This window comes from Cornus florida, unplaced genomic scaffold (assembly GCF_030987335.1).
Source record: "Cornus florida cultivar Cherokee Brave unplaced genomic scaffold, ASM3098733v1 CherokeeBrave_3.0.0_Hap2_Chr04, whole genome shotgun sequence".
Lineage (NCBI taxonomy): Eukaryota > Viridiplantae > Streptophyta > Magnoliopsida > Cornales > Cornaceae > Cornus > Cornus florida.
In genome coordinates, this window is record NW_026775574.1 from 80,785,541 (window position 1) to 80,803,425 (window position 17,885).

A 17,885-nucleotide genomic window follows, 5' to 3' on the forward strand; every position below is an offset into this window, starting at 1 on the left:
AACAGATTATCGAACAATACACAATGCAAGTGTAGACACATTCTCTCGAATTGTGAAATTTCTTTAATAATTTTACATAAGAAAGAATAATGCTATCTCAAGCAAAGAATTTGCTTCATCTTGTCTAATCAAATTACAGCATCAGATAAATTGAGAACACTTGAAATCCCAAGCCAGACACTTGAAATTGCAACCACAAACATCTTTTCTAGGCGTCATAAAGGAGTCTCTGAGTATTTTGGTCACCTATTTGTTCATCTCCTGGCAACAACACAATATCAAAATAAATAGCATATCAAAAATAAGAAATAAATAAATTAATTAATTAATAGTAAAAATAAAGTTAATAATAGCAAATCAATACATTTCAAAGTGCTGAATCCCTGGTCTTCTTGAATCAGTTGACACTTACTGGATTACCTCTGTGCTAATCTCCTGTCAGGAACAAAATGTCATAGTGAATACTTTCAAGGTATAAGTTCACTACAACAAAAATTTTAGAGCTCCACGTAATTTATTTTCTATCACTTGCATTGAGATAACAAGACAGCGAAAACAAGCAAGCAAAATTTTACAAACAGATGTTTCATTGAATGAGGCATGTGCAACCAAAATGGGACTTAAATTGACCTGAAAGAGTAATAAAATGTGTTTTTTTCCAACTTGGATAGATAAATCTGGAGTACACTTTTAATGGATTATCTGAAAATTGAAACAAAGTAGTTAAAATCAAGTTGATTAAATAACAATTAAAAAATTAGTTTGTCAGAAATTTGCTGCGCGTAATATTAGAGCAAGTTGGAGAATTTGCATAATAGATTCAGGTTGATTATCTAAATTCACTATTTTACTATTTAGAAGAAAAGTGCTCATAACTGGAAGTACAATTGAAGCCTTACATAGACTAATTCTTTCTCAAAGAAACACCATAATGGCCAACATTAATTATAGAAAAAATAACAAAGAGAAGACTTTGGAAATTACATACATAAAAAATGCACAATGAAGGAGGATCGTCCCGAACCGTTCATCTTGCTGCTAAGTTCCTACAAACATATATTGGCTATTAATAGATTCAGGTTGTATTTGAGAAACATTAGGACCAAAAAAAATAAAATAAAAAAAAAATAAAAAATGGAAGAAGAAGGAAAAGTTTATAATACCAAACAAATATATAAAACCTTAAGAAATGGCAATTGTGCACGGTTTTCAAAGTTATTCAAAGCAGAGCAATGCCTAATGAAAAGTTTTTTATAAGAAAAAATAAAATTTACATACCTCTAAAATGTACCTAAAGAAATATCATAAAGTCACGAACTCTTATTCTTATTGGTAATATCCTGTCATCTACAACCAAATGTTCAAACTATTAGTACTTAAAAAAAAGAAAAAAACTGTATCTGTAATAATTTATTAGCCACATGTATAACCATTCCTTGTTTGATATTGTTGACCAATATGCATAATAAAAATACTTTTTTTCGGAAGTTAATATGCATAATAAAAATATTGAGACAAAAGGAGATGACAACATATTGTAAGAATTTTTTTTGAATTTCTGCACTTTTGTTTTTGCAAAATTCATATAAATTTTAGTTAGACAATGAGAAATTACTACTACTTCCAGCAAAGGATTTGTTTAATCTATGTAATCAACTGATGTGAAGTCCGAACACGCTCATTAGTGTGAAAAAGTGAGATAATCCGGGGCTTGTTGAAACACAGTGTAAGCAAAATTGACCAACACAAATATATGTATAGATGTATTTTTAATATTCAGAAGAAGTTACCTTTTGTAACATGAAGTAGCCACGGGCCCACCGCAACAGTTTGTAGTTTGTGCCATCTCTCACACTAATAATATATATAAACACTTGGTATGTGTTGTATCTTATACCAATCCTCCCTGCTTCCCTTCTCGCATCTCCTTTTGAGTTGTTCACCACATTTCCAAATTGACAAAGTTGTGAGATTGGTTAGGCTTTGAATGCTGTCTGGAAGTGACTCAACCTTTGGGCAAAGACCAATCGACAACGATTGAAGAGATGCAAGATTTCCCAACCAGTCAGGCAACGATGTTAGCTCTCCACATGCATCGATGTGTAGAGATTGCAGTGCAGGGACATGCTGTAAGGCCTCCGGCAAAACCACCAACTTGTGATTCGATGAAATTTCCAGATTTCTAAGGGAATGGAGGTGTTTAATACCCTCCGGCAGAGAAACGAGCTCGTCGCATCCTCGAAGACTCAAACTCTCAAGGGCTTTGAGGTGTTGCAGTCCCTCAGACAAGGACTTCAACTTTCTACAGTAATAAACCTCTAAAGAACGGAGAGAGTTGAGGCCTTGTAATCCTTGTTCCGGTAATGACTCAATCTCATGACAATGCCGGATATTTAGTGACTCAAGAGCACTGAGGTTTGAGATCGAACTCAATAAGACATCACTGCCTCCATGTGCTCGTAAATATTTGAGTGACGGAAGGCATGGCATAAATGTCAACTTAGGGCAATCATAAATAATCAATTGGGAAAGACAAGGGAATACATCTTTTTCTTCCTCTCTTGACAACCTTTCCAAAGATGGCATGTGAGAAATCTCAAGATGTTTCAACCAACGCAATTGACTATATGGTGGAACACTTTGACAATTTTTGCAACGATAAAGTGAAACTCTAACTAAATTTTGAAGCAGTACTAGATCACTCATCCAGCGTGGGAAAGAGGTACCTGGATAATCTTCTATGATCAACTCTTTAAGATTTGGGTGAGGTTTAAGAGCATCTAGTACCCGTTCAGCATTTTCTGATTCACTTCGAATATTCCAACCCAAACGCAAGCTGTAGAGGTTTTTTTTCTGCTCCAAGTTTGCTGCTTCTCTTGCATCCACCCAATTCTCCACCCTTTCCAGATGCTTAATATATAATTTTCCTCCCAGGTTTAACACTTGCAGCTCACCCAATTGCAGCTCACCCACAATGAAAATACTTAATGACTTGAGGTTGGTTAACTGCCCGATCTCTGGAGCCATTTCTGTTAGACCATAACAGTCTTCCATAAATAGATGTCGGAGATTGATCATGCGTCCCATGTGGTTGGGTAACCTTTTAAGACTCAGACACCTGTTAAGGTATAAGGTCTGCAAATTCAATAGGTTGCATAATGACTCCGGAAGAGTTGTCAACATAGTATTGTGAGAAAGATTCAAGTACCTTAAATGAATTAAATTGCCAATTGAGGATGGCAGCTTACTTATAAGAGTTCCATCATTAACATTCAGAACTCGTAAGGTACTAAATTTCGTAAAGTCGTGAGAAAATGCCTTCACAAATAATTTTCTCAAAGATTTAACATTTTCCAATGCTTCAGAGGCATCAACTAATGTGACATGTCGAACACTGTGGTTTTGTTTATCATTTGACCTTTCAACCTTCATCACGTGACATTCATCTTCCATAATAGATTCAGCTAGATCATGAACAAGATCATGTATCTTAAAACTTTGAATATTGCCAAAATCGTCATTCTCTACCTCTTGGAAGAAAGATCTAGAATATAACTCTTTCCATATCGCATTACCAATGTCTTCCAATTCCATCGTTCCATTAGATGAAATGAAACCACTAGCCATCCATAAATGAATTATACGATCCTTCTCGATTCTAGAATCCTTTTCAAACATGGCGCAATAAGCAAAACACTGTCTACACTCGAATGGAAGATTATAGTAACTTAATCTTAATGCAGGCATTATGGAGTACTCATCTTGTGGTAAACCCCAAATTTTGCTTTCTTTAATATTAACCCACTCACTTTCTTCATTTTTGAACTGCAGTAAGCTTCCAAGAGCCTTTGCCGCTAAAGCTACGCCCCTACACTTCTTCACGATCTCCTTCCCGATTGCCACAAGGTTTGAACGATCTTCACCCTCGTCTTTAAATGCTTGTTGCTTGAACACTAACCAACAATCATCTTCTGACAAACACGTCAAACGATATATAGGGAGCGTTCTCATAATCAATGCCACGTTTTCGAGACGAGTTGTGGTAATGACTGAAGCACCCTTTGATCCAGATGGTAGTACACATTTTACCATCTCCCATTTTTGTCGATTCTCATTCCACACATCATCCAAAACAACCAAATATCTTTTGCCGTTCAACTTATCTTGAAGTTGTCTTTGGAGAATATCTAAGCTTAAATCGTCACAAGATTTCCCACTCACCGATTCTATTAACAGTTTAATGACCCTCTTTACTTCAAAATCTTCTGAAATACAAACCCAAATTCTCGGCTCAAAATGCTTAATTACCCTTTCATCATTGAACACTTGTTGGGCAAGCGTCGTCTTTCCGAGCCCTCCAATACCAAGAATAGGAAGTATCGAAACATCCTGACAGTCACTTGCTTTTATCACCAACTGTTCGATAACACTTTCTTTATCATTTTCTCTTCCATACACACGATCTTCAGTTAAAACAGAACTGGTTTCGCGCCATTCAGGAATTCCAACTCGACTCGCCACAACCACCTCATGCAAATGAAAATCCCTCCGCTCATCAGCAATTGCATTCAACTTCTCATTAATTTCCTTCATTTTATTCCCTATCTTGTGACGAAACAAAACATTGTCTAGAGGAGAATAACAAGATAAGAAATAGTGGCGTACCTTACTGAGAGATCCAAATTTTTGGCCTTTAGGCTCCTTCAATCGAGCAGCTTCAGTTGCACCCTCGTCCAAGACATCATCTATATCATAAACAGCTTGTTTGAGCTTTCGCAACCAAATTTTGATTGGCTTTTCTTGCAGTTGCTTGAGCTCAGCATCTTCAAGTACAGCCTTGATTGTAGAGAGTTTGCTAGAAAGATTTTTCATCTCCTTGTCAACGCCCCATAGTAATCCAAACTCCCTTTGGATCATAGAGTTCAAATTGTCAAGAACAACTTGAAGAAGTGCTTCCGCCATAGTCACTGAATTATTATTCCTGATGAGATGAAGGAGTTTGTATGTGCTTTCAAAATGCAACAAAAGCTAGAATGATACTGTAATTTAGAACTTGGAAAGAAGAAAGTAGTACCAGTATTATTGTACCTAGTGAATAAAATAAGCTGTCACCTGTGGAGGACCTAGCTATATCACCACCAATCAATAAGCTGTGTATTTACCTAGCTAGCAAGTCCATCCAGGTGATGCTATCACCGCTCCAATTGATGCAAAGAATATGCCCATTGGGCCTACTTTAGAAAAAATGAGAGGTTGTAGGCCAATATACAGATTAAAGTAGCTTTTTCAAAACAAGACTAATCGGCTGGAGGGACCACCTAGCTATATTCCCCACCGACGAAAATTTGGTTCTTTCTTTTCTCAGCTTACTCAAGGAACTCTTTTTTCGGTGAAATTTTATCATATTTATTTTAAAATTTTACAAGAATTTTAATATGATAAGTGGTGAATTTAACCCTTTTTTTTTTTTTTTAATGGATTTCAACAACATAAATTTTTATTATTTTAAAGATTTTAAGTGACTTTTTTATATATATATTTTTTAGAAGTTCACTTTACTATATATATATTTTGTATAGACGAGTAAAAATAAGTGAAATTTCATCATTTTAATAATAAAATTTACAACAGAAAGCGAAGAAATTTTGCGCTAGAAGTAAAATTAGCAATCACGCGTTAATAAAAAGTACTTTCTTGCCAATTGACTTATAAATTGACTTATTTGACTTATTTATACCTTCTCAAAGTATTTTAATTTTATTCATTAAAATAATTGTGAATAAGTTAAATTCCACAATTTACACTCTATCAAATTAAATTATAGTTTATCAACAAAAAACACCATTTTCGCAAAATGAATAAGTTATATTACTCTTCAAAAAGGAATAAACAATTGCATTGGTTAGGTGCAAAATTTATTAATTGATAAAATTTATAATTTTATATTTTTATCAACCTTTAATTAGAAATAAAAATTTTGACATTAAAAAGTGATAAATAAAATAATAACATTATTATAGCCTAATCTTAAACTCAACTGTTATTTCTTCCTCCCTTCATTCATATTGAGTTTGGAGAAAGTCCAAGATATCTCAGGTATCAACCAACTGACAGACATGAGAACTCTTAATTTGCTTAAATACACGAAAATTTGAGATATTATTATTATTATTATTATTATTATTATTATATATATTTTTTATGTCTCCCACATGTTAGTTGTTACACGCTAAATTTTGTAGACTTTCACATTAGAGAAAGTCCCTTCACATGAATTATTCTCAAATGGGTAATATAAGTTTGCATGTTGAGTTTTGAGAAAGTTTATAATATTTCGGGATACCAATTATTTAATAGATGTGAAAACACTCAATTTGTCTAGAGAGAGAGAGAGAGAGAGAGAGAGAGAAAAAAACCTACTTATGTCTGTCTATTAACTAGAGTACCACGTATCAATTGATATCCACTGTGTAAACTTTTACATTCGAGTTAGATATGTGAATATATTTTGTCAGATTTAATAAATCACAAAGAAAATAAAAAATTTATAAATAAATGACATTCAACAGTTCAACAACCCAGACATTGCAAGTCTTTAATATTTGCTCAAGGACAAAAAAAAAGCTTATAATCAATGGACCACTTAATTTAGACCTTATTGGCATGAGGCTGGAATTGGAGGACTTGTACACAAAAAGTTTGCTATGTATTAGAAAAAAGTACTGTAGTTACATACTTATTCAATTAACTGAGTTTGAAATTTTAAATTAGATATTACTTAAAAAATAGAATAAAATTATAATTCACAGAAAAATGATTTATTACTAAATATTGAAGGCTTAAAATTTAAAATAATATATATACAGATGAAATAAAATATGTATAGGCTAAAGTCGTTCCACTAACCAAGCATTCATCCTTGCTTGGTAATGAGATCACCGCAGAATAAATGCAAGGGACCCATTCCCATGTGGCTAGAACTCCTCGTTCCAAACAATTTTATTCAATCAAGTAGTGATTCAATTATTCAAAGTTGAATGTTCACATATTTACATAAGAACAAGAAAAAATAAAAATAAGAAATAAAATTTTAAAAACTTTAAAATACACAGCATTCAACAGACCAGCCAACTGGACCTATGATTATGCCCACCACTCATTCGTCAAAGAAGATGGCTTTTGGTGTTTGATAATTCAATTCATATAATTTTAAATAATATTAAGTATTTATTCAATTAAGTGAGTTTGATCATATAAATTAGATATTATTTAGAATAGTAAACATTATTCAAAATAGAATAAAATTTTAATTCACATAGACACTATTTATTAAAATTTAAAACAACATAAATAAATAATATATATACATACAAAATAAAGTATGTATATAAAAATAACAATAAAGTAAAATTTAGTCTTCCCACATCCTTATCATTCCATAACTCATATGTGTGTCCTATAATGACCATGGGCCCATGAATGACACTGTACAAAAGTTAGGAAAATCTTTTTTTTGTTTTAAAAAAAAAAAAAAAAAAAAAACAGAGAAAAGAAATATTCAGTAATCACCTAGTCTTATTTATACTCAATTAGCATCTCTTCCTTTCTTGATTAAACGGATTATTTAAGTCAATCCTGTAAGTCAGTTGCGATTGCTCAAGAATGAAAAAGTCTTAACACCACCTAATTAGGTGGGCCTTAGCCCGCTTCTAGCTCAAGGAAATCATTATCAGTTTCACATCTTTCATGTTTGTGAAAGTGCAAAATAATTAATTAGATTTTTATTTTTTAGTGCATAATTTATAAATAAAAATAGTATGAAGAAAATAAATACCCTTTTATAATGGTTGATTATACTAGGATTTTAAAAATTTTAAATTATGAAGTTTTAAGAATAAGACTTATAATTGATTGTAGGACCATCCCTTCCCTGATGTATTATATAGTGAAGAGTAGGAGAGAAAAGTTTTCTCATCTATCTGCTCTGTGATTATAAAATAATTCATGAAACAAAAAAATAGTAAGCTCAAAATTTGGAATGGATTAAGCTTATGGCCATCTAATTTGAGCTTCTCTTTTTGTTTTAATGAAAAGATAAAAAGAACCTAAATATAATAAGATTCTTTGAGGTTTATAAAAGTATTTAAAATTTATTAAGAAAAATCTCTTAGATCTTGTTTCATATTAGAAAAATATGGTAGGACTTCATTTTAAGTGCTTACCACTTTGGATGGCTGTCCGGACTAGAATATGTGGATCTAATAATAAGTGAATAAACAAACTTATCTTTATAAATGTTGCCCAATGTAAACATAATTTGGTCCATAAATATATAAATAATTAATAATATGACGTGCATGTCGCACCTAATATTTATTCTTAGTTCAGCTTAATTCCGAGTAAATTCAAAATTATAATACAAATGTTGCCCAGCTGGCAAGTCCATCCAGGTGATGCTATCACTGCTCTTGCCAGTTGCAAAGAAGACGCCCATTGGCGTAAGTCATCCTCTATTATTATGAAATTGTGACTTTTTCCAATTGATGTTTTTCAAAACATGACTCGTCGGTTAGAGGGACCACCTTGCTATATTCCCCACCAACGAAAACTTGGTTCTTTCTCTTCTAAGCAATTTCTCTAAGGAAATCTTTTTTCTAGGTTCTTTATGGTGAAATTTTATCTTATTTATTTTCAATTTTATAAAAATTTTAATATCACAAGTGGGGAATTTAACCCTTTTTATGGATTTCAACACCATAAACTTCATTATTTTAAGGATTTCAAGTGAATTTTTTTTCTTTTTTTATATATTTTTTAGAAGTTCACTTTACAGTGTTTTTTTTTTTTTTTCATTTATAAACAAGTAAAAGTAAGTAAAATTTCACCATTTTAATAATGAAATTCACAATTAAAAGTGAAGAAATTTCACACAAGACATAGAATTACGCATTAATATTACAGATATTATTGTTATTTTGTCCAAACGTGACTTTGGATTCTTATCCCATCTCACTTTCTGATATAGAATTGGATTGATCGACTTTAGTCAAGTCTTCCTATTTTCACATACTTATCATTCCACCATCTATACATGTGTCCCCTCATAACTAATTGCCATGAATAACTTTGGAAATGTACAAGTTAGGAAAATCAGAATATAAAATTAAAAAAATGTCTACAGTTTACTTTTAGAATGATTGTTTTAAGTCAAAATTGTCCATCAATATTCAATAATCAGAACTCACATCTCTTCTTTTTTTTCATCATATAGATTATTGAGAAATCATAGATAATAGAAGAGTGTTTATCTCTTGTCTAAAGTAAAAATTGCAAATCACATTCAATCAATCAATATATATAAGATGATATTTTCAGTTACTGATATCAACTAAGATGATATTTGCTGAAAGAAAGTAGTGATACATTGTCTCATAGAATATAAAGATACAAATAAAATAGAATATGACTTTACTGAAAATAATTGCTCATATTTGTTGCAAAATAAATGCCCGGAGACTCATTCACATGTGGCTGGAATTGGATTGACTTACTTTATTGAAAGTCTTCCTCTTCCCACTCACCATTCCACCACTTATAACAGTGACCTGAGAATTATTTTGTAGAACTCATTAGTCATTAATCACATTGGATATGGACATGTTAGGAAAATCATATAGAAAAAAAAAAAACAAAAAAAACAAACAAAATTGTCTACTGTTTGCTTTTGAGTAGGCAAAAAATATATTTGTGACATTAATGTACCATTGATCCTTGTCTTTTAAAATGATTATAGTAGAAGCACAATTAAGAAAAAAATTAAGAATGATCTTTTGGTGTTAACATGTCACGGTAACTTATTGTCCGTTATATTCAATAATTATTTTAGTTTGAATGATTGAGAACTCAATTCTCAAAGAGATAATAGAAGTGTGTATGATGAATTTAGATAATATCTCGAGTAGTAATTAGATAACAGATATGAAAACTCTCAATTTGTTTAAATATATGAAAAATTGAATATTTTTATATCTATTTATTGAATAGGGTACCACATATTGATCGATACCGTTAAGTATTATAGACTTTTGCATTGAAGTTAGATATGTGAATATATCTCGTCACATTTAATAAATCACAAAAAATTAAAAAAAACCTATAAATAAAAAATGTTGAATAGTTCAACTACCACGGGCATTGCATACTTTTCACAATTAACTGAGTTTGAAATTTTAAATTAGATATAACTTAAAAAATAGAATAAAATTATAATTCACAGAAAAAATATTTATTACTAAATATTGAAGGCTTAAAATTTAAAATAATATATATACAGATGAAACAAAATATGTATAGGCTAAAGTCGTTCCACTAACCACGCATTCATCCTTCCGTGGTAATGAGATCACTGCAGGATAAATGCAAGGACTCTCATTCACAAACCACACAGGTCATTGCTCATTCGCACGTGCAGTGGGGCCCTAATTTTTTTTTTTTTTTTGTTTACACTTGCAAACAACCTTACAAAGACAAACATTAAACACTGTCCTTGGCTGCTAATTGAAGAATATCAACAGGAATAAAACCAAGAGCAGTATTCATACATGTGAGAACGAGATAATTTCCGCAATCTCATTGCCATTCCTATGAACATGGCTAAGATGTGCAAAAGAAAATTGCTGAAGCGTACCCTGAATATCAAAGCAAATGGGATGAATGTCAGTCGGCCCAAGAATATTGGCATTGACAGCATTAACCACGGTCAAAGAATCACATTCAAACTAATTAGGATATGAAAATGAAATGTGGACCTCTCACTTCAAGTAAATTCAGGTAAACGTGTTAAGAAAATTATTACAAAAGAATAAAAAATTGTCTAGCAGATCACAACTTAAATTCATTGTATTCTACTTAATAATCGATTGATAGTTCACGTGATCGATTAATTTCATTGTATTCTACTTAGTCTGTAAATCAATTGGGCCTTTACATTAGACTAGTCTTATAGGTTTTGTAATTATTTTTACATATGTATATATTGCACTTTAGTTTTTTTTTTTAAAAAAAATCTCATCTAACAAATCACAAAAAGTAGGAAATAAATAATTAAATGACATTTAATAGTTCACCTAATCAAGCTCCATTCACAAACCACCAATAATTAAATGATATTTAATGGTTCACTTAATTTGCATGTGGGCTAGAATTGGATTGACTTATCTTTTCCACCACTTATATAGTTATACGTGTCCATAGAAGTGACTTCACTGTGACAATTAGTATTTTGGATAAATTACATTCACTCTCTAGGTTTGAGTTAAAAATAAGTAGTTATGACTTAAACACTTTTTGAAGCAATAACCACCCTAAGTTTGATAAATTGGACAAAGATATCTCAAATCGAGGTTAAAAGTATTTTCTTGCTCTTTATCTTATGAATTAACTTATTTGAATTATGAACTTACACCTTCTCAAAACATTTTAATTTTATACATAAAATACTTATGAACAAGTTACATTCCACAAAATCATTAGTGGGAAGGGTGCCCTCTTTCAAGTTCCATTAGAGGTGCAGAGAACACAAAATCACTCATTTGTCCTATGCAGATAATCTGTTACTATTTTGCCATGGAGATATTACATCAATCTCAGTCCTCAAATCAGCTCTTGATCTTTTCTGCTCTATGTCAAGCCTAGACATCAACCTATCAAAGAGTGAGGTTTATTTTTCTGGTGTAAATGACCACGCTCAGCATCAAATTTCTACATTGCTAAGTATTCAATCAGGCACACTACCAGTCAGATACCTTGGAGTACCATTGATTTCTACAAATTTGAAGTCTCAGCATTGCAGTTTGTTGGTAAGCAGAATCACTCACAGAATCACTAACTGGACTTCAAGATCTCTCTCATATGCAGGTAGACTCCAATTGATAAATTCAGTGTTGGTGTCAACTCAAAACTACTGGTGCAATATTTTTATTCTGCCTAAGGGAGTAATTGATGAACTCAACAAGATTTTTAGGAGATTTCTGTGGTCAGGGCCAGAAATGAAGTCTTCAGGTTCTAAGGTAGCTTGGAGCAGGGTGTGCAGTCCTAAATCTGCAGGTGGTTTGGGGATCCCCAATTTGGAGATTGCAAACAAGGCTGGAATAATCAGATTCATTTGAGACATTCTCAAAGAAGACACAAATAGATTGTGGGTAAGGTGGTGCCACTCTCACCTACTGAAGTCCAGAAACCTATGGTCATTGAACTACCCTCAGCCATGCTCTTGAAGTTGGAGAAAAATTCTCCAACTAAGGCACCTTGCTAGACAACTCATAAAGTACTCTATAGGCAATGGTGCTAACACTTCCTTTTGGTGGGACAATTGGGCTCCAGGGGGTCCTTTAAGTTCAAGATTTCCACTTCATCTACTCACTGCAGCTGGTTTCAATGGTACAGTAACTATGAATACATTCATTGTCAACAGCAACTGGTCATTCCCTCCCTCTGTTACTAGTGCAATCCTTGAATTGCTCGCACTGCCACCTCCATGCCCTTCTAGAAGTGATAATAAGAAGTGGACAGTCTCACCTAATGGCAACTACTCATTCAAACACACTGTGGCACACATGGTAGGTGACCTTCCTATTGTCTCATGGCACAACCTTGTTTGACACTCTCCAACCATACCAAGAATGAAATTCAATCTTTGGCTGGCTGCTCAATGCAAACTACCAACACTCGACAGTAAATCTATGGCTAAACATCATAACATTTGTTCCCTCTGCAACATATCAGGTGAGTCTCATGATCATCTATTTTTTTATTGCAACTTCACCTCCCATCTATGGCGTTTTATCAAATACAAGAGCAACATTCACACAACAATTACAAGTTGGGAGAATCTTGTAGTATGGATCAGTACTAAATGGAAAACAAATACCCCAATTAACCTGCATAGGAAATTATGCATATCAGCTTTGGTATACCATACCTGGGAAGAGAGAAATGCTCGAATTTTCAAAGGACACAAATCATCCCATAGAGTCGTCTATGCAAAAGTTTGCTCCACAATAGCAGGTATTTTGAAGTTAGGTTGTCTGAGAGAATGCGCTTCGGCGAAATTGATCCTCATGGATTGGAATTTATCTCCCTCATGCTGTAGGCCTCCTCTCCGGCCGCTGAACTGAGACATCAAGGCTTAGCCCTCCTTTGTTTTCACCGGAATGTATTGATGCTCCATTAACGGCAGTTAGTGGTTGTTATCTTGCTTTATGTATGTCCTAGTTTGGACTTGTATTGTAGCCTTGGGCTGCTTTCTCTTATGGGCCAAGCCCAACTTTTGTAAAGTTCTTTACTTAATGAAAATTGCTTTAATTTTAAAAAAAAAAAAAAAAAAAGTTACATTCCACAATTTACACTATATCAAATTAAAGTTTAACAATAAAAAGTATCATGGTCACAAAATTAACAAGTTATATTACTCTTCAAAGAGGAATAAACAATTGCATTGGTTAGATGCAAAATTTATTAATTGATAGAATTATTAATTTTATACTTTATCAAACTCTAATTAGAAATAAAAAATTTGACATTGAAAAGTGATAAATAAGATAGCAACATTATTTTAGCATAACCTATTGTCCATTATATTCAATAATCACCTAATCTTGAACTCAATTTTTATTTATTCCTCCCTTTGTTCGTAGCGTGCATATTGAGTTTAGAGAAAGTCCATGATATCTCATATATCAACCAATTGACAAACATGAAAACTATCAATTTGCCTAAATACATTGGAGAAAGTCCATGATTGTTATTTACTCCTCCCTTTGTATGAATGATTGAGAACTCAATTCTCAAAGGGGTAATATAAGTTTGCATGTTGAGTTTTGAGAAAGTTTATAATATTTCGGAGAACCAATTAGTTAATAGATGTGAAAACTCTCAATTTATCTGGATGTACAAAAAAATAAAAATAAAAATTTTGCTTGTCTATTAATTAGAGTACCACATATTAATTGATATCCACTGAATACTGTAGATTTTCACATTGAAGTTAGATATGTGAATATATCTTGTCACATTCGATCAATTAATCACAAAAAATTAAATGACATTCAATAGTTCAACCAGCGAGGCATTGCAAGTCTTTAACAATGTTCATGGACAAAAAAGGTTATAATCAATAGACTACTTAATTTAGACCTTATTGACATGTGGCTGGAATTAGATTGAATTATACACAAAAAGTTTGCTATATATTAGAAAAGTACTGTAGATACATATTTATTCAATTAAGTAAATTTGATAAGGTAAATTAGGTATTACTTAAAAAAGTAAACGTTATTCAAAATAGAATAAAATTTTAATTCACAGAAAAATTATTTTTATACTAAATATTGAAAGCATAAAATTTAAAATAATATCAAAAAAAATAATATATATACATATGAAATAAAATATGTATAAGCAAAAGTTGTTCCACTCATCACGCATTGATCCTTCCGTGGAAATGAGATCACTGCTCATGGTCGTTGCATAATAAATGCAAGGGACCTATAGACCTCGCGTGGCTAGACGTCAAAGTCTTCCTCTTCCCACGTCCTTATCCTTCTCTCATATGCGTACTATATACCTCAAGTGGCTAGAATTTAGATCCACTAACTTTCGTCAAAGTCTTCCTCTTCTCATACTTATGTGCCCTATTGACCTCACAATTATTTATTTAATTATTTATTTATTTTTTACTTATTAGCCATGGGGCCCATGATTGACACAAGTTAGCAAAATCTTTAAAAAAAAGAAAAAGAAAAACTGTAAATCTTCAAAGAGTAAATAGAAGTGTCTTGTTTAAGGTAATAACTGTGAATCTCTCTCTCTCTCTCTCTCTCTCTCACTCTCTCACACACACACACACACGTGTGTGTAAAAGACATTCAATCTTGTAAGTACTTCGCAATTGTTCGAGAATGAAAATATCATAATAAGATCACTTAATTAGGTGGGTCTAAGTCCGTTATTAGTTTAAGAAAATTATTATCAGTTTCACATCTTTTATGTTTGTGAAGGTGCAAAATAATTAATTAGATTTTTATTTTTTAGTACATAATTTATAAATAAAAATAGTATGAATAAAATAAACACCCTTTTTATAATGGTTGATAATATTAGGATTTTAAAATTTTAAATTATGAAGTTTCAAGAATAAGAATCAGGCTTATAATTAATTGTAAGACTGTTCCTTCCTTGAATGTATTATATCATGAAGATATAATGGGGAGAAAAGTTTTCTCATCTATGTGCTCTATGATTATTAAATAATTCATGAAACAAAAAAATAATAAGTTCAAAATTTGGAATGGATTAAGCTTATGGCCTTTTAATTATAATAAGATTCTTTGAGGTTTATAAAAGTATTTAAAATTTATTAAGAAAAATCTCTTAGATCTTGTTTTATTTCTTTCAAGTGCTTATCACTTGTCTATTCCTATTAATTCATTTTCATATTTAAAAACAAGAACAAGAATAAATAAAAATAAGAAATAAAATTTTAAAAAAAATTTAAAATACTCAGCATTCAACAGACCACCTAACTGGGCCCTATGATTATGCCCACCACTCATTCGTCAAAGAAGATAGCAAAATGAAAATAAGAAATAAAATTTAAAAAAAAAAAAAATTTAAAATACTCGGCACTCAACATACCGCCGAACTGGGCCCTGTGATTATGCCCACCACTCATTCGACAAAGAAGATGGCCTTTGGTGTTTGATTATTCAATTCGTTTAATTCTTAATTATATTACGTACTTATACAATTAAGTAAGTTTTATTTTAAGAAAAAGGTAAAAAGATTCTAAATATAATAAAATTATTTGAGATTTATAAAGATATTTAAAATTTATTAAGAAAAATCTGTTAAATCTTGTTTTATATTGGGAATATATGGTAGGACTTAATTTCAAGTGTTTATCGCTTGTTTATTCTTGTTTATTCGTTTTTATGACATGACGTGCACATCGCATTTAATATTTACTCTTATTCTTTAACTAGGACATGGGAATCTGATTATAAGTTAATAAATAAGTTTATCTTTATAAATGTTGCCCAGTGTGAACATAATTCGGTTCTTGAAGGTATAAACAATTGATGACATGACGTGCACATCGCATTTAATATTTACTCTTATTCTTTAACTTAATTCCGAATAAATTCAAAATTATAATACAAATGTTGCGTAGCTAGCAAGTCCATCCAAGTGATGCTATCAGTGCTCTTGGCAATTGCAAAGAAGATGCCCATTGGTGCTCTATTATTATGAAATTGTGACTTTTTCCAATTTATGTTTTTCAAAACATGAGTCATCGGCTAGAGGGACCACCTAGCTACATTCCCCACCAAAGAAAATTTGGTTCTTTCTCTTCTAAGCAATTACTCCAAGGAACTCTTTTTTCTAGGTGCCTGGTGAAATTTTATCTTATTTATTTTAAAATTTTTACAAGAATTTTAATATCATAAGTGGTGAATTTAACCCTTTTTATGGATTTCAACACTATAAACTTTATTAATTTAAAGATTTTAAGTGATTTTTTTTTCTTTTTTTATATATCTTTTAGAAGTTCACTTTACTATATATATATATATTTTATAAACAAGTAAAAATAAGTAAAATTTCACCATTTTAATAATGAAATTCACAATTGAAAGTGAAGAAATTTCACACTAGACATAGAATTACGCATTAATATTACAGGTATTATTGTTATTTTGTCCAAACATGACTTTGGATTCTCATCCCATCTCACTTTCTGATCTAAAATTAGATTAACCGACTTTAGTCAAATTTTCCTCTTCTCACATACTTGTCATTCCATCATCTATATATGTGTCCCCTTATAACTAATTTTTATTACTTATTAGCCGTGAATAACATTGAAAATGTACAAGTTAGGAAAATCATAATATAAAATTAAAATAATGTCTATAGTTTACTTTTAGTATATTTGTTTTAAGTCAAAATTGTCCATCAATATTCAATAATCAGAACTCACATCTCTTCCTTTTTCTCATCATATAGATTATTGAGAAATTAGAGATAATAGAAGAGTGTTTATCTCTTGTCTAAAGTAAAAATTGTAAATCACATTCAATAAATCAATATATATAAGATGCTATTTTCAATTACTGATATTAAAACTAAGATGACATTTGCTGAAAGAAAGTAGAATATAAAGATAAAAATAAAATAGAATATGACTTTAGTGAAAATAATTGCTCATGGTGGTTGCAAAATAAACGCCCAGGGACTCATTCACATGTGGCTGGAATTGGATTGACTTACTTTATTGAAAGTCTTTCTCTTCCCACTTACCATTCCACCACTTATAACAGTGACTTGTGAATTATTTTGTAGGACTCATTAGTCATTAATCACATTGGATGTGGGCATATTAGGAAAATCATATTAAAAAAAATTTATAAAAAAGCAAAATTGTCTACTGTCTGCTTTTGAGTAGGCAAAAAAATATTTGTGACATTAATCTACCATTGATCTTTTTCTTTTATAATGATTATAGTAGAAGCACAATTAAGGAAAAATTAAGAATGAATAACACAGTAACTTATTGTTCATTGTATTCAATAATCATATTAGTTTGAATGATTGAGAACTCAAATCTCAAAGAAGAAATAGAAGTGTGCATGATAAATTTAGATAATATGTCGGTAGCAATCAGATGACAAATATAAAAACTCTCAATTTGATACACGAAAAATTGAATGTTTCTATGTCTATTTATTGAGTAGGGTACCACATATTAATTGTTTCTATGTCTATTTGTTAAGTAGGGTACCACATATTAATTGGTACCACTGATTATTATAGACTTGTGCATTGGA

General features: G+C 31.3%; 1 protein-coding gene and 1 long non-coding RNA gene across 8 annotated transcripts; both read right to left on the reverse strand.

Moving 5' to 3' along the window:
• Window positions 1–6: 6 nt before the first annotated feature.
• LOC132303641 (putative disease resistance protein RGA3) lies at window positions 7–5,132 on the reverse strand. Of its 6 annotated transcripts, XM_059800977.1 has the most exons (6): window positions 1,791–5,132; window positions 1,279–1,347; window positions 989–1,046; window positions 631–702; window positions 365–435; window positions 7–261 (listed from the first exon to the last, which is right to left on the reverse strand). In XM_059800977.1, exon 1 carries the CDS (start codon window positions 4,960–4,962, stop codon window positions 1,855–1,857), a length of 3,108 nt encoding a protein of 1,035 aa, XP_059656960.1. In that variant the 5' UTR covers window positions 4,963–5,132; the 3' UTR covers window positions 7–261; window positions 365–435; window positions 631–702; window positions 989–1,046; window positions 1,279–1,347; window positions 1,791–1,854. The 6 variants fall into 6 exon arrangements, with proteins under 6 accessions (XP_059656960.1, XP_059656956.1, XP_059656958.1 ...); XM_059800973.1 differs by lacking the exon at window positions 631–702; XM_059800975.1 differs by lacking the exon at window positions 631–702 and having other exon boundaries at window positions 989–1,063.
• A 3,074-nt stretch (window positions 5,133–8,206) lies between these two features.
• LOC132303639 (uncharacterized) lies at window positions 8,207–13,296 on the reverse strand. Of its 2 annotated transcripts, none has more exons than XR_009481303.1 (3): window positions 12,980–13,296; window positions 10,374–10,688; window positions 8,207–9,605 (listed from the first exon to the last, which is right to left on the reverse strand). It is a non-coding gene; the product is annotated as an uncharacterized LOC132303639 (long non-coding RNA). The 2 variants fall into 2 exon arrangements; XR_009481302.1 differs by having other exon boundaries at window positions 10,602–10,688; window positions 12,980–13,291.
• Window positions 13,297–17,885: the final 4,589 nt, after the last annotated feature.